Here is a 23,253-nt window from a genome sequence, read left to right as displayed (position 1 = left end):
ACGCTGATCTGATACCAAGGCTGCAGCAAAAGTGTGCAGGGCACTGGGAGAGGTTGTGTAACCTTAACTATAAAAAGTACATAGAGAGACAGCATGCGGGAGGAGATAAACCAGGAAGGATCTTGGCATGGTTATATAAGAGTGAAACCCCTAGACCCCCGATGAGATCAATAACAAGGGAAGACGTAGGGGTGGTGGATACCCAAGAGGGGGTTAATCAGGAATTTGCAAACTATTATGGGCTGCTATATGGGGACAATGGAGAAGATAATCGCAATGATAGCAGAAACACTGGAGGACATAGGATTGCCGCAGATTAGTGCTGAGGAAAGTAAGACCCCGGGGGCTGATGGACTCCCAAGTGAATTTTACAAAATATTTAAGGATGAGGTGCTCCCCCCGCTGCTAGATATGCTGAATGAGACGTATGAGCTAGGCAGATTACCAGAGTCACTCAGAGAAGTGATTATAATACCACTTCCCAACCTAACAACCCAGGGCATAGCTGCAGTTCTTATAGACCCCTGTCGATATTAAATCAAGACAGTAAAATTCTGACTGCCGTTTTGGCAAACAGGCTAAGAAGAGTCATAGGCAAATTAATACATCCAGACCAGACGCGCTATGTCCCCAATAGAAACATATCCAATAATCTTAGAAGGCTCCACAGAGTCTTTGAATATGGAAACGAAAGCGAGGACGAACTGGCAATTGTCTCGCTGGACGCAATAAAGGCCTTCGGCTCGGTCAAATGGCCATGGTTGTTGGTGTCCCTGGCTGGCTATGGGATGGGTCCAGGATATCTACAGTGTGCTAAAATGTTATACAGTGAACCGCTGGCCAGAGTTCAAACAGGGTCGGGGATATCAGAAAGGTGGAAACTCTGAAGGGGAACCAGACAAGGCTGTCCATGGTCCCCCATGCTTTATATATTGGCTCTGGAACCCCTTGCGATCTATTTAAGGCAATAATATGACACGTTAGGCATCCCTGTGGAAGGAGAACAATACCTGATATCCCTATATGCAGATGACATACGATTGTATTTGCGGCACCCAGAGGAAAACCTCCAATATATTTTGGAGGTGATGGGAAGGTATGCGGAAATGTCTGGTATAGCGGTGAACCCTCAGAAGTCTAGCATGTTCCCATTAGGTGTATATAAAGGGATCCCCCCAAAACAACTACCGGTTTTGCAGGTACCATGGGCAGCTAGTACATTTCGCTATCTTGGAATAGATATATACCACACGGTTGAAGAAGAGCACAAGCGCAATACAGAGGTAGCCATTAAGAAAATTGAGAATTGCATGCGGTTCTGGGTAAAGCTGCCTTTAGCAATGATGGGACGTGGTGCGATGTTAAAGATGGTGGTTTTGCCTAGGCTCCTGCATTATTTCGGGACATCCCGTATTTCATACCAAAGAAGTTTTTCAGTAGACTGGACAGCATGTGCAGGGACTTCCTGTGGCATGGTACACGAAACAGAGTAGCCCTCTGGAAGTTTCAGAATTTTTACGAGAAGGGGGGGTATGCAATTGCCTAATTATGAAGTCTATTACGTTGCAAGTCAGTTGCAGTATGTGGCTAAATTGTTCTCGGAGGAGGTAACCACTGAAACTAGGTTGTTCATGCGGGACTGTGCCCCGTTTTATCTGAAGGAGATTATGTGGTTGCCCCCAGCAGTAATGGACGGGTGCCCAGAGATGATGGTACTCTGGTGGAAGATGTGGCGTAGGGCTTGTCAATTGATGGAGAACCCATACCCTTGCTCCCCATGCTCCCCACTGGTGCCACTGGTTGCACTGGCGGGCGGAAAAGAGCAGTTAAGGAAGTTAATCAGAAACCACTGGGAGCTGGCTGGGATAGCGACAATGGGGGATATTTGGCAGGATGGGACTATAACAGACTTTGAGGAGCTGGGGGCGGGAACTGGGCTACACATTGGCCAATATATTACGTATCATAGACTGTGCAGAAGATCAAGAGAACGTGGCCCGAACTGGTACTGGAAGAAGAACCAGATGCTACTATAGACATAATATATGATATAGCGGAAGGGGGGCATGAGACATCTAGAATATGCAAGATGATGATGTCTAAAGTGGGAAAGGAGGTGGTGCAGCTGAGACTAGAATGGGAAAGGGAAGTAGGAGCCCCGATGGAGGATGGGATGTGGGAACGTGTCCAAAGGTATCACAAGAAGGTGTCGAGGAACGCAAGACTTAAACAGATGCAACTGTATATTACGCATAGGGCGTATCTGACACCCCAGATGATAGCCAAGTTCAAAAATACAGGACGGCAGGCATGCCCTAAGTGTGATGAGGAGAACGCGGGCATGGTGCATATGGTTTGGTCATGCCCGATTATTGAGAGCTTCTGGGGGGAGGTCTCATATAAACTTGCAGAAAAGGGTATCAAGATGGTGGTGGATACAGTGTGGGCCTGCCTATTAGGGGGGTGTCCCTAGGCCACATAAACTTGTGCACGTAAGCAAACTGAAACTTCTGGCATGTGTGCTTGTGAAAAGGAGAATTTCTATGGGATGGAAGACATGCCACAAACCACGATTGGAGGTATGGTGGAAGGATTTACAGAAATGGGCAGAGGCGGAAACCATGGTATGAGAAGAGGCTAGCAGTGCTGGGGGTAAGAGGAGGCTGAGACCTTGATGGCCTGGAAACTACTGATAGCAGAACTATTTGGGTCAATGCAAGACCCACCAGAACCCTCGGAAAGGAACACTCTATCACAAGATGTAAGAATAGAACATCAGTAGAAATTGGCTAGTAACGGGGGGTAGGATAAGGGAAGCAGTGAACGCGATTGAAGAATGCATAATTGAAATGTTATTGTATATACTGCAAGTTTGGTTTGTGTTGTTTGTTTCAATATTCAAAAAAATTGTTTAAAAAAAAAAGGTTGGTACCACATAGACAAGAGTTATCAGCGGAGGTTGGTCTCATGTACTGTTGACATCTGCTGCAATACATGCTAGCTATTGTTCAGGGTCTTACGATTCCTTCGGCGGAGGGTCCACGGGCCATGGTCGGAAAGGGCAAGGTCACTTCTCTCCTTGTCAACCCCTCGGTATGCGCTGTCTTTCTCCTCCTCTTGAACTGATGTGCTGAGTTCGTTGTGTGGTCTGCCTTGCTCTTGCTCGTAGTGTGCTTTTGTGCCCCACCTTTTATCCCTCTGGGGAAGGGAAAGGGCCGACAGGTATGTGTGATTCTGGTCAATTACCTGACTTTGCCTGACCCTTGTATTGGGACATGTGAGGTAAACGGCACTGGCATTAGTCCATTGTGTTTGTGTCGGAAAAGGGGGGTGGGCAATGTTTTCGAATGTCCTACGTGGTAGTATGGGGAAAAGGTATTGGAAGAAGGGGGGAAACCACGTCCAACCCTTCGGTGTCCCACTCCTACTCCCCAAGGACTCCCCCCTCCCCCCATCCAGGTGATCCTCCCTCACTGGTCCACCCCCAGGAACTGGTTCCAACAGTGAAGGCCGTGTCCTGGCCACCTGGATGACAGAACCCCAGGGACTAGCTAGGGAGACACCTTCAGGTTTCTCACAGCTTTCTCGAGGGCTGTATATGTGCCTACAAATTTCCCCATTTCTTTAGTGAATGCTTCGCCAAACAAGAGGCCTTGGGTGGCCTCACCTACCTCGTAAGAAGCTAAGTCTTCTAGCTTAGAGTCAATCTTTAATAGCAGGCTTCTCCTTCTCTCGGACGACAGGGCACAGTTTGCATTCCCTAGAAGGCACACTACCCTTTGAGTCCAGTTTGCCAATGTCTTGGGGTCCACTGGCTCTCCAGTGTCCCTGGCCCTTTCCCGCCAAGTACATGATCTTCGCTAAAGGCCCGGCTAAGTCTAAAACATTTTCCTGGCATCCTTTTCAGGCTTGGTCCATGCCCTTTCTCGGGTCTCTGGAAGCTTTTGATACAAGGGTAATCGTTTTGGGATTCAGTTCTGGGGTCTCAGCCACCTTCACTGGTAGATCCGGTCGAGGGCACCACTGTGCCTGACTTCTTTCTCAATCGGTTTACGTAACCTCTGGGCCATGTATGATGCCACCCTCAGTGAGGGTAACCAGTCGTTTGATCTGGGATGTACAATCGACTCAGGGTCAAACATGTCTGCCTTCTCCTCTTTGGGCTCCCCGAGTTGCTTTTCCTTACATTTCTGCTTCCCACTCTTTCACCTCTGTGAGGATTTTGAGTCTGACACATCGGACTCTGGTGAGGAGTCTTCGTCCCCTATATTTTGCACCCCTGGGGGAGGGGGTAGGAGTCTCGGCCCGGTCGATTGCTTCATGAAAGCACCTTTAAGATTTTCAAAGGGATCAACAGCCTCAGGCGGCTTTCTTTTTCCCTCCTTAGTTGGACCCGGGGGAGTCAAAGAGGTTTTTCTATTTCGGGCCTGCTCTCTCCCCTTAAGACTCCTCCTCATGAGGTTGGCTAGAGGATGTGCTTTCATCCACTTTGGGCCTCGTTTTCTTAAGGCCATCCCCAATTAGGCATTCTAGCGCTTCTAGCCTCTCTTGAAGCAGGCACACCTCTTTGGGCTACCGCATCCACCAGTGAATCTCCCAAAACTCTCTTAGGACTAAGAGTTAGGTCTGGGTCTTCTGGCATCACCTGGTCTTGACTCCCCTCACTCATGTCATCTGATTCCATGATATCGGCTTCCATCAATAGTAATCAATGTGCCTGGACGCCTGGACAACGCAGGCTGAATGGCACATCCTCTGTGATTTATTTCCTTTTTTTTTCTTTTTTTTTCTTTTTTTTTCTTTTGTGAAGTGGGGGGGAAGTCTGAGGGGATGCCAACAATATAGGCGTTGCATGGCCTGTCTGCCACTTAAGCTGCTAACTGCTCTCTACTTGAAGCAAGAGGCGCTGGCCCTTGCTGGGCACGGAGCTTGCAATACTTCGGTCTCTCCGGTGAAGGTTTTCGCCTGAATCCTCATGAGTTAAGAATTGTGGCGCTTGCTTGCAGTGCAAATAATAATTCCCGAGCTCTAGATGAGCTCTTAACGGGCCCTGCAGTCAGGCCTCCGTGCGAGCGATCGTGCCGCCGTAGTCCAGGCTGCAGCTCCGCGTTCCAGGGAAGCTCATCAGCCTCCGCTACTACGCGTGCACAGGCTTGTCGGCGACACACGTACTGTCTAAATGCTCGCTGCCGAGGAGAAGCCAGAAGCTTACTTCCCTCGGCCGCGATGTGCCTGCGATACTGGAGGAGACGCAGCCGGGTGCCTTGAGGTGAGCTTGATTCTCATGGGTCCGGCAGCTTCTCCAATACAATTAACAAAACAAACACACACACGCTGGTTCGCGATCGCACAATGCACTATACACATCCGTGAAATACTGCAACCTTACAGATATGATATAAAAACGCATGCATTCATGCAACGTGTAAATCAATATTCCCTGCATCTAAACCTTTCTGAAAAGGTGCTTCATAGAAATAATACACTGCAAAACGTGTATAATATGCCCCAGAACTGGAGCTAAGGAAAAGGGGTACTTATCTGCAAGAAGAGCAGAAAAAAGAAGAGGGAAGGACCCGGGCAGGAAGTGACTAGTGAGGCCCATAGACAGGAAACAGACTGAGGGACTACCAGAGACTCAGCGGTTCATGGGGTGTGTAGTTTCAGTTTAGTTTTGTTGTGATTTTGAAAGATAAAAAAGAAGAAAATGAAAAGAAATATGAAGATTTAAATCTGCTGTGAAGAGTAGAATAAAGGAAGTTGAAGCATAAGGCTTGCCTCGTTGTCTTTAATAGAATCAAGACTCCCTGTGCCATAGCAGTGCTAATCTTTATTAAGAGACACATGCTGTCCATATTGCTCTGCCACCTTATAGTCCTCACAAAGCACCACAGAAGCCATTTAGAGCACAGCTTGGTACTCTTTGAATTCTTGAACTCCATCCTCCCCTTGTCATGCACTAGTACGAGGTTGTTAGTCTTCAAACAGTAGAAGGAAATTGTTCATAGTGCAAACTAAACTTATGTGGATTGCCCGATTTGCTAGTACCGAACCTGCTCATGTTCAGCACTTTTAATCCTGCCAGGAAGGACGCACAGTCATGTAGCGTTTTTCCAGGGAAGAGTCCTTGCTGCGGTTTTGTGTGGAAAGGAAGTGGGATTTAAGATTTTAACTGTTTCAACTTGAGAGTTGCCATTGCCTGTTTTTCAGAAAAAGGTGGGTGGTCGCCAGGACAAAAGGGCTTGCAGAATTGGCTAGTTGGTTGTAGCAAGCTGGACTGCCACCTTTTAAGAGAAGATCGTTGGAAGACCCCCACCCCTCACTTTTAAGAAGTAGCTGTCCCTTCCACTCCACCCCCATACACCCCTGCTCTCCACATGCCTGTGAACTGCTGAGCTGAAGAGTAGGGCCTCCAGTCTCCTGGCCACATCTAAGAGTAGTTTGGCATCCTGCAATCTATGTGCAGACTGGAATCTACCTTTCTTTTTTAGACCAACATGCCAGGAAGCATGTAAAATGGAGCCCAGCATTATGGTGACTATTCTCTCTAGCAGAGCAATGTCTGATTTGGACGCACCACTTGAGGGCTCTCTGGGCAAGATTGTGGGATGGTTCCTGCAGCTGAGAGCTGTGGACTCTAGAAACTGCTCTCAGAAAAGTGACAAATGCACACTGGCACCAGTGTGTTGGTGTTAGGCAATGGTTTGTGTAGAACTCTTGATCTCATAGACCAAGCCGATAGGAATTGTAAATGCTGTGCATCCCTCCGTCTAGTTCCAAGTCTGCACAAGCCTTACAACAGGTAAAATACATTCAGCAAGAGCTGAGGGCATTTTATTTATATTATCTTTACACCACAAGTGCATTTTGTTAATCTAAGCAAGATCTGAAATTAAGACCTTTGTGAGGTTTGTGAATTTCCCATCATGTAAACATTGCATGGAGGCAGTCTCGACCTCAAATTCCCTTGACCTTAAAGGCTTGTGTGTGGAGACTTCCATTCTGTGGCACTCTGGTGGGCACCTGTAAGTGAAATAGACTTTTATTCTTTTGTACACTTTTTCTTTTCTCTACACTTCTAACAATATTTGTTGTACACGCGTCAGTTGATAATGTCAAATGTTTCACTTAGTAGCTTTGCCTGAGCACATTCCTTTAGGGTAGCTTTGCCTGTGTGCATTCATCTAAGGTAGCTTTGCCCGTGTGCATTCCTCTAGGGTAGCTTTGCCTGTGCGCATTCCTCTAGGGTGGGACACTGATTTGCATTCCTTAGTAGGATGGTTCTCAGGAGTGTAAGTACCTGTATGTGGTCATTTTAACTAAGAGCAGCCATTTTAACTAAGAGTATCATCTTCTAAGGATGCACTTCTTGAATGGTCTTCTCCTTTTGTGGGGAATAGATGTAAGCATATGTGTGGGGGTAATCTGCAGCAAAAATGGGCCCCTGCTTTGTAGGTCATTGCCGTATACTTCAATATTTTTACTGGGAAAATAATTGATTTGCCTATATCATAATTCTGCTCCTTTCCTCTGTTCATTTGAATTCTTGCACCTCTTCTCCTTGAACTTGTGGAATGTGCCTGACACTATTTTGATAGCATTTCTTTGGGCCATGGCAGTGCAAACTTTGGCTCTCCAGATGTTTTGGACTGCAACTCTCATCTCTAGGCAGCACAGTCAATGGTAAGTGGTCATAGGAATTGTAGTCCCAAACATCTGGAGAGCTGCAGGTTGCAGGCCCTGGCTGTAGGCTCTCTTCAGTCTGTCCTGATCGTCTGAATTTGACCTGCAGAGCATGACACTGCTTTTAAGATAAGATCTTGTGAATGATCTAAACAGTGCTAATAAACCTCATTTCTGTCCACCGATTGGCAACCTTCCTATGAACTTGCCCACTGTAAAGGTACACTTAGATTTTTAAAAGTGCTTCTCTTCTGTTTGGTGCCCATCTATGGTCTTGGCTCTCACCAATGAGTGGTGCTTTGATATATTCAGAGTGCATATTGAAAATATCCAATAACATTGGATATAATTGTTTGTGCTTCTTTAAGAATTCTGATTTGTGTGATTGCTGAGTGTGGTATCCATACCTGACTCTTATCTACTTCTCTTTTCTTTAGAATGCAAAAAAAGACCTAGAAGGGTTTCAGAAGCTGTTTCACAGGTTTTTGCAAGAAAAGGGGCCTTCGGTTGACTGGGGAAAGATCCAGCGCCCCCCAGAGGATTCGGTAAGTGACACTAATAGTCTCATTGTGCCAGCAATATTGGAAGTTCCTATTTCTAGGCAATTTGCAGAGTACTGGGTGGTCAATATTCTATGTTTTGTATTGTATGTATGTAACCTCTGTGAAATCATAATCTTAGTGGTTCTCAAAGTTGTTTCAGAAGCTCTTGATCATTGGTCAGAGACTGTCCTTTAGTGTTGCCGTGCAATAGTTGATTACGATACTCTCCTTGGGGTTTGATGTCATGCAATAGTTGATTTTGGTCACAGGGTGTCCTTTTGCTATGATGTCATGGAGTAGCTGGTTATTGGAGATGATGATCATGCCCTCATTACGACTGGGTGGTTGGGTTCAAGACTAAAATCTTAAAAGCAAGAGGGGGCGCAGAATTAGCTTTTAAGTGTAGGAGTGTGGAATTCTTGTAGCCCCACTGCCAGGACAAGTTATTTTTTCTCAGGGACGACACGATTTAATAAACCTATTGTTGGGCAAGTAAACAGTAGGTAATGTCTGTATAGGTTTTTTGGACTTCTAAAATACGTGCTTTGAACTATTGTGTACTTGGAAGCATCATGTCCACCGGGTGTGTGTTGTTGACTCGGCTGCATCACTCCAGCAACTGTGTGTTGGTTGCATTGTGCTGATTGAATTCTATAGCTGGAGTGAATAGGATTATAAAGGTCTCCATCTTTCAAAATTGCAATCAGTCTCATTTAATGTTGAAATGCTGGTCCAATTGCAGTTACCATTCAAATGTATTATACTGAAATCGGATCTTTGATGGCCACAGCATGAGAAGGCCTGATTTTGGACTAAGAACGACTGTATAGTTCTGGTCATTGTAAATATCTTTTCGTGGGGGCGAGTGCCAATGAGGAAGGATGAATGTAGATTTGGTCCAGAGCAGTGAGCAGATTACTCAGGTGGTGACAATTACGTAACTATATTTAAATGCTGCTATTTTCTTAGCGAATTCATGTCCCACCTCAGTTTTTCCAATTAATTACACATCATCTGAAGTAGTGGTCATGCTAAAACATTGTGACAGATTATTGCTAATAACATGAAGATTCTTTCATCCTTGTGCAGGCGCCTCCCTTCTACTCTATTCAACTTCAAGTGCAAAGCTTAAGCTTAAGTACTTAATTGTGTGCTGTCCAAGACATTTATACATTTCTTTTGCCTATGGCAGGCCCTACTTTTTTTAATTTCAAGTATTGTGATGAATCTAGCACTATCTTCACTGATTCTCTGGAGGGAAGCTTCCCTTATGTGGCATGGGAAAGGCAGAAGCTACCTGACTCTGACCCTGGGGTGGCTGCCTGGGGGAGGATCACATAGGGGAAGAGAAACTCCAGAGAGACAAGAAAATACTAGACCAAAATAATCTTGCCGTCATCATTTCTAATGACATCCATGTGCCTGTACACCATACCTATATGGCTTATTGTGATGTAGATGAAGAATATCCAAATATTCCCGGTCAATCACCCTATCCAACCCCTTGCCCCTTTTTAGTGCAAAGACAAGGAAGAGCGATGGAGCAAGCAATAAGACCAGAAGCGGTAGGCTAACGCTACGGTCTAGTATATGGAAACAGTACAAACCATGCCGGGAAGTTCAAAACTGCCATAGCTGACAGGCTTACGAGAGAGAGGCAGAGACGGAGTTTGATGGTAACTTGTTCTGATGCCGGTCAGAACACTGGAGGCAAACAAACCGTTTGAAGCAGCACAAACGCTGACCTGAATCACGGGCACAGAAACTGGAACGAAGGAAGCTCACCTTTTGAGAGCCTGAGCCAGCGGGAACGGAGTACAGCAGAAGGAAGCAAAACGAGTGCTAGCCTACTAACGAGACGCAAACCGAGTCAGAAAAGCAAAGTGGACAGAGAAAGAGACAGGCAAGGGACACTGAAGCCACCCAGTAAGCACAGAGAACGCAAATGTGTTACCGGAGCGTCTGAAAGTGTATGCCGTGTCACAGAAAAAGGATGAGAGAGGCAAAGTGAAACATTTGAGGGAACTGGAATATTTGCAAACAATATTGAAAACGGGTCGTCAACCAAATGCTTTAAAAGAGAAGTTAATGTAAATGCAAACAGTATTGGGAAAAGGAGCAGAAGCCCAATGTTTGAAAGGAAGAAAAGAAACTGAGACAAACTTTGCTAAGCAAGGGTCAATGACCCAATATTTGTCAGCTATAATATCATGGATAAAAGAAAGAGTGATTGGACAAAGGAGGAGCCCTGACAGGTTAGTGAACCAGGCGCACATTGATTCTGGGGCTCACACCCACAAGAGAAAGACAAGTAAACCAGGAGTAAAAAGAAAAGTAAACATGAAAAATATGAAAGTGTAATTTGACATGCTGGTAGGAGAGTAAACCAGGAATAAGAAGAAAAGTGAATATTGAATTGTAAAACTGTGAGAAACAAAGATAAAAGGGAGGAATCACACCCCTTATTTGAGAACTGATGAGAAAATTGCAAATACCCTGACAGGAGAGTACACCAGGAATATAAAAAATAGGGCACCGAATGGAAAAGGGAAGACTGGTACCCCCTTTACATTGATGGAAATACAGACAATGAGAAACTGAACATTTAAAAGCACTGTAAAGTTTGAAGGATATTCAATGGAAATATTATCCCTCTTGAACAAGTGTAAACTGTGACCAAGGGATTTGTTGATTACCAGAAGAAATCTAGGCAAAGGGAGACCCATTTCCCTGGTGGAGCTTTCGTTCTTTTTCTACACTTTAGATCTTCGTTTCGGAACTATGTAGGAAAGCTACACATCCGTAGCTTACAGAAATCACTGTGTGCGCATTGTATTGATTTTAGTATGTAAGGTTTAGTTTAGGGTTTGGACACAGGACAAAAGACAAACTTTTTATTAACATCCTGACACAGACGTTCCTTTGTTTTGTTGAGACGGGGAAACCCCTTTTAGAGTTAGGTATATATAGGATTCCTCCCAACCTGCTTATTATTTTGAAAATAAAAGTCTATAACCAACACTGAACATGCCACTGTGTTTGAGTCTTACTCTTGATCCCTTACAGTATAAAGCCACACATTTTGATAAACCAAGTCTTACTTAAAGCTAAACTTGCTGTGTTGCATTAATTTCTAAGCATGTGCCCATCTGGTTTATTTCCGTTATCAAATATTGTCTGTGTGTGCCACGGTTGTAGCCCACTGCCCACATGGAAGCCAGGTTGGGACCTATCAACTCCGCCAGGGCTACAAGTCTTTCTCCCAAGGGCACAGCACAATTGAAGCAAGACTTGCACAGATGCAGAGGGCTTGGATGAAAAGGTAGAGGTGGTAACCCTGCCCTTTCCAAAGCTGCAACAAACAATAAAAAGTAGGTTAAACTGGTCAACATTAACATGCCAAGTTGTTATATGTTCCAGGACTCCTTCCACACAACCCACCTGGAAAAAGGCAGTTTGAACGATGTATCAGAAAAAGATATCTCCAACCTGGAGCTCAAATTGGTCCATAGGCTAGGGAACCTGCCTGATGTAGCGTAGCCTTAATGGGCGCAATGTAGTTCGTAGGGAGTCTAACTCGCATGGGACGACAATGCTACTAAAGCACAGAAATCGTTTATTTTTCCAGGGAAACAATGTTCACTACAAGATTCCAAAAACACGGTGGGGTCCTGTATGCAGAGATTAGTCAGTTCTCCCTCGTAAAGTTCAGCAGGTGTGCATGCCCAAGGACCTAAGGAGGTGCTGCAAAGGATGCCACAGAGTAACCGCAGACAAGTTAGCAGATATACAGACCACAGAGTAAGACACGAAGCAGAGAATGTGATGGAGGGCGGGTCATACACAGATAACCCTCATGCAGAGGTACAAATAGTTCAGAAGGGGTTGGGGGGAGTCCAATGGCAAGCTAAGACCCAAAAAGCCAGAAAAACAGTCCAGATGAACACTACTCAGAGTCCTGTCACAAGAAACCGATGCATTAAGAACTACCATGCGGTGTACAAACGGGGCTAAATGCTGCAGCATCCAGGAGTCCAAGCCGCTTGCCCTTGATTGGCAGGGTGTCAGTCTAACACTGTGAAATCTGAGACTATGGGCCTCATTACACGGATGGCGGTAAGGATTTACCGGTACCGGTAAAATACCGGTACCGGTAAATCCTTACCGCCTTACTACGAGGTCCCTTTGCGGGTTGGGGGATTTAACGCCTGCTTTTTGCAGGCGTTAAAATCCAACCCGCAAAGGGACCTCGGAGCTAATTACGGCACCGCAAAATTGCGGTGCCGTAATTAGCGCCTTCCCCATTCCCATAGAGCCCTATGGGGCAGAAATGGGAATGGGGAAGGGCAATGGTGGAAGGGGGATTTACCGCCCCTCCAACCTTGGAATGGGGCGGTAAATCCCCTTTCCACCAAGGCGGTGCCGGTATTTTACCGGCATGAGCCATGGCGCTAATAGCGCCATGGCTCACCGCCTACCGTGTAATGAGGCCCTATGCTTTCTGCGGACTTTAAATTCCACACCGCTGAAGTCAATCTTGCATCTGTGGCATCCCTTCTCCAAGTCCTACTTCACTGGGATGAGGCATCCTTTTCTATGTGAAAGCCAAATTGCACCCCAATGATGCATCTAAAGTATGCAACTTTGAAGACCACTGAAGGACCCTTGCATAAAGAAGAGCTGTATTTACTGGATCCCTATGCACAAAGTATTCTGAACACATTATAGTCCCACAAAATGTATATGCACAGGACTGGCAAATATTTCAAGTTGATGGCTGCTAGCCAGGCATAACAAGTAATGTGTCTGCTCAGTTCTCCAGCACACCATATATTACTAGAGACCATTCTCAAAAGTCAATGGCTATATAATTCAGTGGCAATCCAACAATCTATAAATCCAATAAAGTGATCTAAGAAATAGTGAAGTACATTTTACTTCTCCGGGCAGTACAGTAAGCAGACCAGTGGAACAGGTTTGCATTGTATTTGCTTGCACTGCACCAGTTAGTTGTGTAAGGTATGGTATTGAATTAGTTTGTTTTTCATTTCAGGCGTGCATATGCATCACTTTCATCAATAAACCGTGTTAAGCAAAGGAGAGTCTCTAGCTTCAACGCATTTAACAGTTCTGTAAATGACAGCCAGTGTAGCCTGGAAAGACTCAAAAAAGAGGGTTTTGATGTATGCATCAGTTTGACTAACACTTTCCATGAGAGCACTTCTTGTCTTATGTTGGTATAGGCCATAATATGACTAGTTGAGTTACTTTAGTTGTCAGTGACATCAAGCACCTGCCACTACATGGTATGCATTTTTCCTGACGTGTGCTTCTGCCTATTGATAACCAATTCTTAAACACTCCCACTCCATCTCAATGAATTAAATACCCTAACCTGCTCTTTGGTGATCAGGTCTGGGTAGGATGATCGCATACCTTGTGAAAACTCTTCCTCTGGTTACTTTTAAAGTGTTAACTACTGTTTTCATCTTCCAGTTCCTTCACATCTGCTGCTAGTGATGTTCTGGCATTGCCTTGTATAGGTACAGTTCATGAATCCTTTACTGTTTGTCAGAAATGCTTCCAAAATACGTCATTGTGATCCAGGTAGAAATCATGTTCATGGATGTTTCTGTTCCAAGTGCAGTTGCGAGCAATTCATACGCATTCTTAGCATTTGCACCTACTGTTGTGAGGGGGATCTGCTTTCAGATGTTCCTTTCCTGAACTGGGGGCTATCGTTGTAAGGGTTTACAAGTGTTTTACAGTCCCTTGGTACTGTCACAAGTTCTCATTTCGTTGAGATTTGTGCCCAATGAGCACTGGCAAATAATGTAGCATGTTCACTTTCCCTTGGCTGGGACCAGAACATAGCAGAAATCAATCAGACTGGAATGGGCCACAGGGTTTTTATTATTGATGTATTATTATAATTGTATTTATTCAGCATGGGCCTAACTTCGAGAAGCAACGGGGCTATACAACATTACATATGCATAACAGAACGCTTTTCAGACTTAACAGCAGAACAGATATACAGCGGGGGTAGGATACAAAGGAGGGGTACAGCTGCACTGGGTGGCGGGGAGGAGAGGTGCGGGCGACGTCTAGCGAGTTAGGTGGCCCGAAGGGCGACGTGATGGCCTAGGGGTTGAGGAGGAGAGACTCCTTGAGTTCTTTTCCGAATTGTAGAAATGAATCTGATGCTTACAGGGAGGAGGTTTCATCGTCTTGGGGCGTAGGCTGAGAAAGCTTGTTTCTGGTACTTTCCTTTTTGCAGCAGCGGATTTTAAGTCTGCATGTGTCCTTTCTTCTGGTGGTGTGCTGTCCACCGGAGATGCTGAGTTTCTCCACGAGGTAGCTGGGTGAATAGGGGGTGGCTGCCCTATAGATGATACAGCAAGACTTGAAGGAAATTCATGTGTGCAGTGGGAGCCAGTGAAGGTCGATGAGGGCCGGGGTGGTTGTATCTGCGTAGACCCTTGATGAAGCATGCGGCCGCGTGCAGGACACTTCTCAGGGGCATAAGGGAGGACAACGGGAGGCCTACGAGAACTGCATTGCCCCCATCCAGTTAGGATAGGACCAGTGCTTGAACAGTGGATCTAAAGCTGCCCACAGGGAGGAAGGGTTTGACTTTATGCAGGAGGTAGAGCTGATACCAAGCTGTCTGAGATTTCTTAGCTTCTTGTGTCTTGAAGGAGAGGGGTTTGTCGATGTCGAACCTGAGAGACTTGGCGCAGGAGGTGAGCTTGGGTCTGAAGCCTGCAAAGTTCATGATTGATAGCCAGGTCTGTATGTCTGGGTGTTCGGTGTTGTTGGTGAGGAATAGGAATTCAGGCTTGCAGGGGTTGAGCTTCAAGTATTGTGAGGGGTCATAAATGTGAGGCGAACAACTTTGTAAAGGCTTTTCACAAGATGCTGTTTTATAAACGCAAAAGGGTGTGGCAAACGTCTCACTATCCCTAACCTAATGAGGATTTCCCTGCATATCAAATAAACTAAAGGAAACACTCTAACAAAAAGATTCTGTCCCTCACACTTAAGCATATATCAGACTCAAAACGAGTATATATGGCAACTCAAAAACAACAGTTATAAACTTAAATAGCTGTATACCCTTGTAACCTGGTCGGATCCCTTTCTCCAGATTCAAAGCAGGATTTTCTTTTAACAGTTGAAATAGAAAAGTTCCAGTTTTCAATCAAGTACCGATTGTAACATTCTTCTTGCTCCAAAAGTCTTTTACTTGGACTTTTACCAACAGTTCAAATAGACGTCAAGTCTATGGGCCTCATTACGAGTTGGGTGGTATGACTGCTGGGGCTATTAGCGTTACCGCCAAACCTCCTGGCGCTATTAGCGCCAGATCACGGGTTTGGCGGAACGGTAAGTTCCCATTCCCCATTGGGCCCATTCGGGAATTCCCCATTCCTCATTGGGCCCAATGGATAATTTTTGGCGCTACTATTGCCAGCGGTATTAGCATGCGGTAATACCACCGAAAATCAGCAAAATCAAAGCGGATTTGCCCATAGCTAAGAGCTGGGGGTATATCCTGCCAAACCCATGATTTGGCAGACCCTTAAATGCGGTGGTAATAGAGTTACTGCCGCATTTAAGGGTTACCACCAAACTCGTGATGACCCCATTTATCTCTCCAAGTATAACAAGAGTTCAATACAACTTCTTCTTAAGGAACAAAATACTTCCACAATTCATTTTATATTAACGATAATGTTTTGTCAGGATGATTTAACAATTGTTCATGAAATACTTCAGTGGTAGTGACACACTTTTAACAACATCAGTATTTTCTACTTCGAATGGAGTGTGTCCTCCAACGTATTCCTCATCTTTGACATGTAATGTGCAGCTTCGGCTGCTTCGCAAAACATTTTTCATCAGAGGGCGCCCTGCGTCGATGGCGTCAAGCCGATGTCCCTCGAAGGCCTCCGTCGAGGGTGACGTCATCGTATGTTATAAGTAGCACACACGGTGTTCACTGGCCTCAGTTCCGTTTTTCTGCAAACCTGTTTGCTTCGTGAGAAACTCAGCACGCCTCGTACTTGTGAAGTATTTGCTGTTGTCTTTTTGACATGTCTTTGTCTTCTACTCGATCCGGGTTCAAGAAATGCAAGGATTGTGGTTCCAAAATGTCCATTACGGACCCGCATCGAGTCCGTCTACGGTGCCTGTGTGAGGGCCACGAGACGGATACGTGCTCCAAGTGTCAATCCATGACAGGAAAGGCCTTGCGGGAACAAAAGGGGAAGCTTCAGGTAGGCAAGCTGTCCAAACCCAATAAGTCCCGACCTGCTAGGCCTTCAACCGACGAGTCGAGTGGCGACTCTTCTCAGCGGAAGAAGGCCAAGCGATCAAGGTCTCGTAGCAGTTCCAACTACTCTTCGTCCTCAACGAAGCGCTCGAGGAGAAGGCACCGCCGGTCGCCTTTCTCGTCGTCTTCGTCAGGCGGCACCCCCCAGTGGGTGACATGTCCGTCCAAAAAGTCGACTTTGGCAGAGTGGGAAGCTTTCCGTGTGGAGGTGCTTGAAATCTTTGACAAACGGGGCAGGGCTCTGTCTGCGCCTTCTGTGGAAGCCGGTAAGGAGCGGTCTCAGCCGGAAACTCGTGCGCCCTGGAGCCCGAGTAAACAGCGTGATCCACATCGAGAGCCCTCGAGGCCCTGATCAGACGAGGTGTCGAAGGATCACTCGAGATGTGGTGAAAGGTCAAAGCCGTTGCGCGCCTTCGAAGCCCTTGGTGCCACAGCTGTCGATGGTACCAATCGGGCCATCGACCACTGTCAGGCCTTCAGTGACTTCGACACCTTTATCGACATTGACGCCGAAACCGTCAATGCCAAAGCAGTTGACGCCGGCTGTGCCGATTTTGTCAGCTCAGCCCCCAGGGCCTCTTGAGCCTTCGAAAAAGGCTGTGGCTAAGTCAAAGTTGACGCCTTTGACTGTTTCGAAAACTCTGGGTTCTACACCTGAGAACATTTTTACCCCTCTACCGAAAAAGGAGTCCCTCACTTCTATTTTTGAGGAGGAAGAGCATTCGGATGAGGAAGATGCCCCATTTGGTCTCCAGTATGGTACCCCAGATGTGCCTTAATGTCTAATTTCAGAGGAGAGTAGAATGCAAGATCTCTGTGACACTTTGCATAATTCTACTGGTATTGACACCTCTCCTGAGCTGGAGTTCAGTAAACCAGAGCCCAGGGAGCATGCTGACTCCTCCTACCGGCAACTTATGTCTAGAATTGTTGAATATTTGGGCTGGTCTAGACCTCCAGTGCATTTTGATCAGGATGATCTCACCAACATTTTGGACCAGGGTCCGCCTATGGATCCTGTGTTACCTTTCCATGTGGCTCTTCAAAAAAGTGTGGCCAGGAATTGGGAGACCCCGGAGACTAATCCGGCGATTGACAAATCTCTTAAAAGAAAATACTGCCCTTCCAGTAGCGACCCCGCTACCTGTCACAATACTCCACTCCCGAGAGTCTGATGGTCCAGGCAGCTACGGCTACCTCGAAACAGGCAGTGTACCATACCATCCCTCCTGATAGGGACGATAAGCGCATGGATGGATGGATGGGTGGAGAAGGTATTTTCGGCAGGGAGTATGGTGCTGAAGTCGGCCAACTCCACCTGTGGGAGTGCATATCTATGGTAGCGGCGCATATTCTGGAAGGGGATGAAAGGAACAGCTTCCTGGCTATTGTTAAGGACGGCAAGGAAGCCATGTGGGAGTACCTTCAGTCTGGGTTGGATACTGCAAATGGTGTCAGCAGGTCCATGGCTAGGAGCACTGTGATGCGTAGGTTTGCGTGGTTGTGGAAGTCGGGTTTTGCACCTGATGTGCAGGCTCGTCTTCTCAACATGGTGTTTGACAGGTCTTATCTTTTTGGCAGCAAGGCTGATGAGAGCCTTGAGAAGTTGCAGACCTCTAAAGCGGCGGCCAAGTCTTTAGGTGCCGCTGTTAGGCAACCACAGCCTTTTCGTCCGAGCGGACAACCTTGGAGGGGTCGATCTTTTCGTTACACATTTGGAAGGGCAAGAGTAATGGCCATTCAAAGAGGCCAACGAAAATGTCCTTGTGGTGGACGAGGTAGAGGTGCCAAGCCAGCTCAAGCTGTCGCCTACTTGCCATAGGCGTCTGCAGCAGCCGCTTCAAAACCGCTCTGAAGGCTTGCATCACGATTCATCAATGGGGGCAGCCCATGGTTACTGCCTTCCTTTTATAGTGCAGCTTCAGACCAATCCACCGGGGAAACACTCTTTGAGAATTCTGGTTCCTCTCCTTGTGCAGGAAATCTTAACCCTGCTAGAGAAAAGTGCTATAGAACCAGTGATTGTAGCAGAGAGATACAAGGGTTGGTATCACCCATATTTTTTGATCCCCAAGAAAGACGCCAAACTGAGACCCATCTTGGACTTGAGATAATTGAACAAGTTCCTCAGGAAAGACACATTTAAGATGGTCACTCTTTCTCAGATCTTTCAAGCCCTCCAATTGCAGGATTGGTTGGTGTCATTGGACCTTCAGTAGGCTTATTTTCATGTGCCGATCCATCTCAAGCACAGGAAATACCTGAGGTTCGCCATTGGCAACTCACACTATCAGTTTCGAGTCCTGCCATTCGGGTTGACCTCCGCCCGAGGGTGTTCACCAAGCTGATGGTGGTAGTGGCAGCGCATCTCAGGAGAGGGGGGATTCACATCTACCCCTACCTGGACGATTGGCTGATCAGTGCGCGTTCTCCCGAACAAGCCTTGGATCATCTCAACGTTACCTGCCACTCACTTCACAGACTGGGCTTCTCCCTCAATTTCAAGAAGTCCCCGTCATTCCTTTAGTAATCAGGAGGTTGAGATGGTTTAGAAGCCACATGATCCTTATTGCCCTGGATTGGGCCAGGAGAACGTGGTACCCGGACCTTCTGGGCATGTCCACCTGTCCTCCGATACGTCTTCCACAAAGAGAGGATCTTCTCTCGCAAGAAGAGGGTCGGGTTCTCCATCCAGAGGTCAACACTCTCAACCTTCACGCTTGGTTTCTGAAAGGTTGAGATACAAGGATTGGGACCTCCCAGATGACGTGATGGAGGTGTTGCTTTCGGCCAGAAGGCCAGTAATAAAGTCTCTGTACTGTTGCAGTTGAAATAAGTTTTGCGACTGGTGCAGGGAAAAGAATGTTGATCCTTTTCAATGTACGACTCTGGATGTACTATCCTTTCTGCTTTCATTAGCTCACAAGGGGCTTCACGTTGGAACCATTAAGGGTTACCTGGCAGCGCTTTCCATCTTCAAGCGCTCCTCTGAGGAATGCTCCTATTTCAAAATCCCACTGGTGACTCAATTTCTAAAAGGGCACACAAATGTGTTCCCGCCTTCTGCTTTTCAGGTTCCGGTTTGGGACCTCAACCTAGTTTTGAAATTCCCAATGTGTGCGCCATTTGAACCCTTGCACACATGTCCGTTGAGGTTGTTAACCTTTAAGACAATACTCTTTATTGCTCTAACATCTGCACGTAGAGTGAGCGAGTTGCAGGAGCTTTCTTCCCAGCCACCCTTTACTATATTCCACAAGGACAGGGTTGTGTTGAGGGTAAGACCCTCCATCCTACCCAAGGTAGTTTCGGATTTTCACTTACGTCAGAAAATTGTGCTGCCGGCCTTTTATCCTCCTCCGCATCCTAGTAAGGAAGAGGAAAGGCTCCATAGTTTGGTTCCTAGGACAGCATTACAGTGTTATATTTCCAGGCTGTCCAAGTTGAGAGTGGACGACCAGCTCTTTGTAGGGTATACTGGATGCAAATTAGGGCAGGCTGTTTCCAAACAGACCTTGTCTAGGTGGATCATCCTCACTATTTCGGATTGCTACAGACTGGCAGGCAAGGACCCTCCTGAGGGTTTACATGCACATTCCACCAGAGGCATGGCCTCTTCAACAGCCCTGCAAAGGGGTGTCCCTATTAAAAACATCTGTGATGCTGCAACGTGGTCATCAATACACACATTTACTAAGCATTATTCCCCGGATACTTTGCATGCTCAGGATGTCGCTTTTGGTAAGGTAGTGCTTTACTCTGCCCTTTAACACTTTGCATATCTAAATTCTTCACCTTCCTTCAAACATGGATACTGCTTTGGGAGTCTGTCAAAGATGGGGAATACATTGGAGGGCACAATCCATTCTAAGAACAAGTTATTTACCTACTGGCTACGTTCTTTTGACTGGATGTTCCTCCAACGGATTCCTCATCGCCCTCCCATCCTACCCTTCTGTAGTATTTCCCTTGTTATTACAGCTTTCATTCCAACAAGGCTGAGTACTGTCATGCCCGTGTTTATGGGCATTTCTGCTAACACGAGGAGGGCAAAAACAGAACTCAGGCCAACGGGCGCCATGCATTCTACTTATAACATCCGATGACTTCACCCTCGACGGAGGCCTTCGAGGGGCATCGATTCAACGCCATCGACGCAGGGCGCCCTCTGCCGAAAAAAGTTTTCCGAAGCAGCCGAAGATGGACATTATATGTCAAAGATGAGGAATATGTTGGAGGAAGATCCAGTCGAAAGAACGTTTCCAATAGGTAAGTAACTTTTTCTTATTCTGTGAAGTCATGAAACCCATTGGTGCTGTTTGTTCCACTCTTGTGATTGCCACATGCGATGCAGGTTATGTTCCTCTCCTCCTGGGTTTTCAGGATATCCCTCATTAATATTCACGAGGAAACATGTGCATACATTTAGAATCATTGTATGCAAATGTATCGCATGAATATTAATGAGGGGTATCCTGAAACCCTGCATGGGTCTGGCCCTCCAGGCCTGGAGCTGGACAACCCTGCTTTAAAACCTTAGGTGTAGGAAGATTTATTTCTGCAATAATTAAGATATTTGATTAAAATGATTCCCTCTGGGACATGGCTAAGAATTTTATCCATGCTTTGTGCTCTTTATTTGCTAGTGCAGTTAATATCACCCACCCTATTTTGTGAAACATATAAGCAAGCTATGCAGGTACTGTGTCCTCTACGTACTGTACCAGCACTGATGTCTCAGGGAATTTAATATAGTCTAAATCTGTGTAGGCGTTTGTGTAGTAAGTATAGTGGATTTTGCAGGTTCGGTAATGATCGTAATGGTGAAGAGGGTAGTATTGTGGTCAGACCATGGACAAGGGGTGTTGGTTAGGATATCTATGTCACAGTTGTTGTCGGCCAGCCAATCTAAAATATGTCCTTTTTCATGGGTAGGACTGGAAATACGGTGTGTGAACCCTTGGGCTTTCATTGAATTAGCCAAGAGGAGAGTCTGGGTGTCAAGAGGGTCGTTCAAGCCTAAATTGAAGTCGCCTAGGACGATTGTCTTAGATAAGGGTTTCGCATTAAAGGCTAGGAGCAAGGTAATGTCGTCATTAAAGGAGGATAGTGGGCCGGGCGGTCTGTAGACTATGTGAAGGATGACGGTGCAGGTAGAGGTGAGGGCAATTTTCAGTGTGATTACTTCACCAGAGGTGAATTAATTTTCTGCTGCTATTCTTAGGTCAAAGGTGTTTCTGGCCCATAAATCGTGTATACTTCTGGGATGGCTAAAGAGGGGGTGGGGCCTGAGGCTGCGTGGAGCCAGGTTTCCGTGACGGCAAGGATATCTAGGTCATTAGCTTTGATAAGGTCTGCGATGTGAAGGGCTTCAGCTATAAGTGAACGAGCATTGATGAGGGCTCCTTTCATACGTAATTTGGTGTTCTATTCTTAGCTTGAAGTTGGGCTTCATGGTTTTAGTACTATCTAGTGTGTTGCCAGTGGTTGGAGGGATTTTCTAGGTAGTGAGCGTGATTGTGTCATTGAAAATATTGTCTTATGTGTTGCCTTATACGATGGAGATTGCTGTGGACTCCGTAGAGTGAGGGGAGGCGAAGTGTGGTTCGGTGCCTTAGTAGGACCACGTGGGTAGTGAAGGCTAGTTCGAGAAGAGAGTCTAGGGGCCTCATTACAACTCAGGCGGTAAGGGGTTTACGGCAGCGTTAACAGCGCCGACCCTTACCGCCTGATTACGAGGTCCCCTAGCGCCATGGTGCTTTTAACACCTGCTTTTAGCAGGTGTTAAAATCCATGGCGCTAAGGGACCATGGAGTTAATTACGCCACCGTAATTTACGGTGGCGTAATTAACGCCTTCCCCACTCCCATTATGCCCTATGGGGCAAAAATGGGAATGGGGAAGGGTAAATGGGGATTGGGGACTTACCGCCCCGCCTAGGTCGGAATGGGGCCGTAAGTCCGCCAACCACCATGGCGTAAACATAGTTTACGCCATGGTGGTAAAGTCACGGCCCAGGCGGTAACTTACCGCCTGGGTCGTAATGAGGCCCTAGATCTCCTTTTGATCCCCAGGATAGGCTGGTAAGGGGTGGTGGTGTGGGTTATGTACTAGTACTGAGGTTCGATGTGTGTAGGCAGGGGTGTGAGGTGACGGCTGTCTTGGTGTTAATGTTAGATAGCCGATGGTTAGGCGAGAGGTGGGCTTGACGAGTTTCAAGTATGGTGTCTCTAGGCTTCGTCATGGCAGGTGTGCCAATGTAAGGCTGTATTGTCGGAGCAGGGAATGGTGATACTTTGGGAAGAAACAGTGGTGGGCATGGGAGGGGATACTCTGTGGTACATCAGAGTCGGGCGAGGCCATTTCCCACCTGGGTGAATACGTCTTCTGTGCAGGGCGGAACCACCGGTCTGACGAGAGCCATAAGGAGTGAACTGCTGAGACAGGGTCTGGCTAATTGGCAGTTTAGTATACCTCTAGGTAAGGGACAAAGGGAGGACTCCACTAGTGGTACTCTACTTACCTACCCACGTCAGATGCATCTGATAGGTTAGCGCAAGCAGGCAATGGCAAAGGTATGACTGATTTAGACAATTGTCCAGCATACTAGGAGTTATCACAATATTTGGCAGTATCTGAGGCAGTCAGGGAAATTGCCATAATCAGGCAGTAGTTGGAGATGTCTGGCTG

The 23,253-nt window shown here is 46.5% G+C and overlaps 1 protein-coding gene across 2 annotated transcripts in view; it reads left to right on the top strand.

The window, feature by feature from the left end:
* LOC138467890 (UTP--glucose-1-phosphate uridylyltransferase) overlaps window positions 1-23,253 on the top strand; it is an 839,807-nt gene that overhangs the window by 282,552 nt on the left and 534,002 nt on the right. For both annotated transcript variants that reach the window (XM_069608192.1, XM_069608191.1), the window contains one exon: window positions 8,121-8,228. In XM_069608192.1, coding sequence (XP_069464293.1) covers window positions 8,121-8,228 — 108 coding nt within the window. The remainder of the gene's footprint in view (window positions 1-8,120; window positions 8,229-23,253) is intronic.

Source organism: Ambystoma mexicanum, chromosome 4q (assembly GCF_040938575.1).
Source record: "Ambystoma mexicanum isolate Mex_15411 chromosome 4q, UKY_AmexF1_1, whole genome shotgun sequence".
Lineage (NCBI taxonomy): Eukaryota > Metazoa > Chordata > Amphibia > Caudata > Ambystomatidae > Ambystoma > Ambystoma mexicanum.
This window is presented reverse-complemented; position numbering and strand designations above follow the sequence as displayed.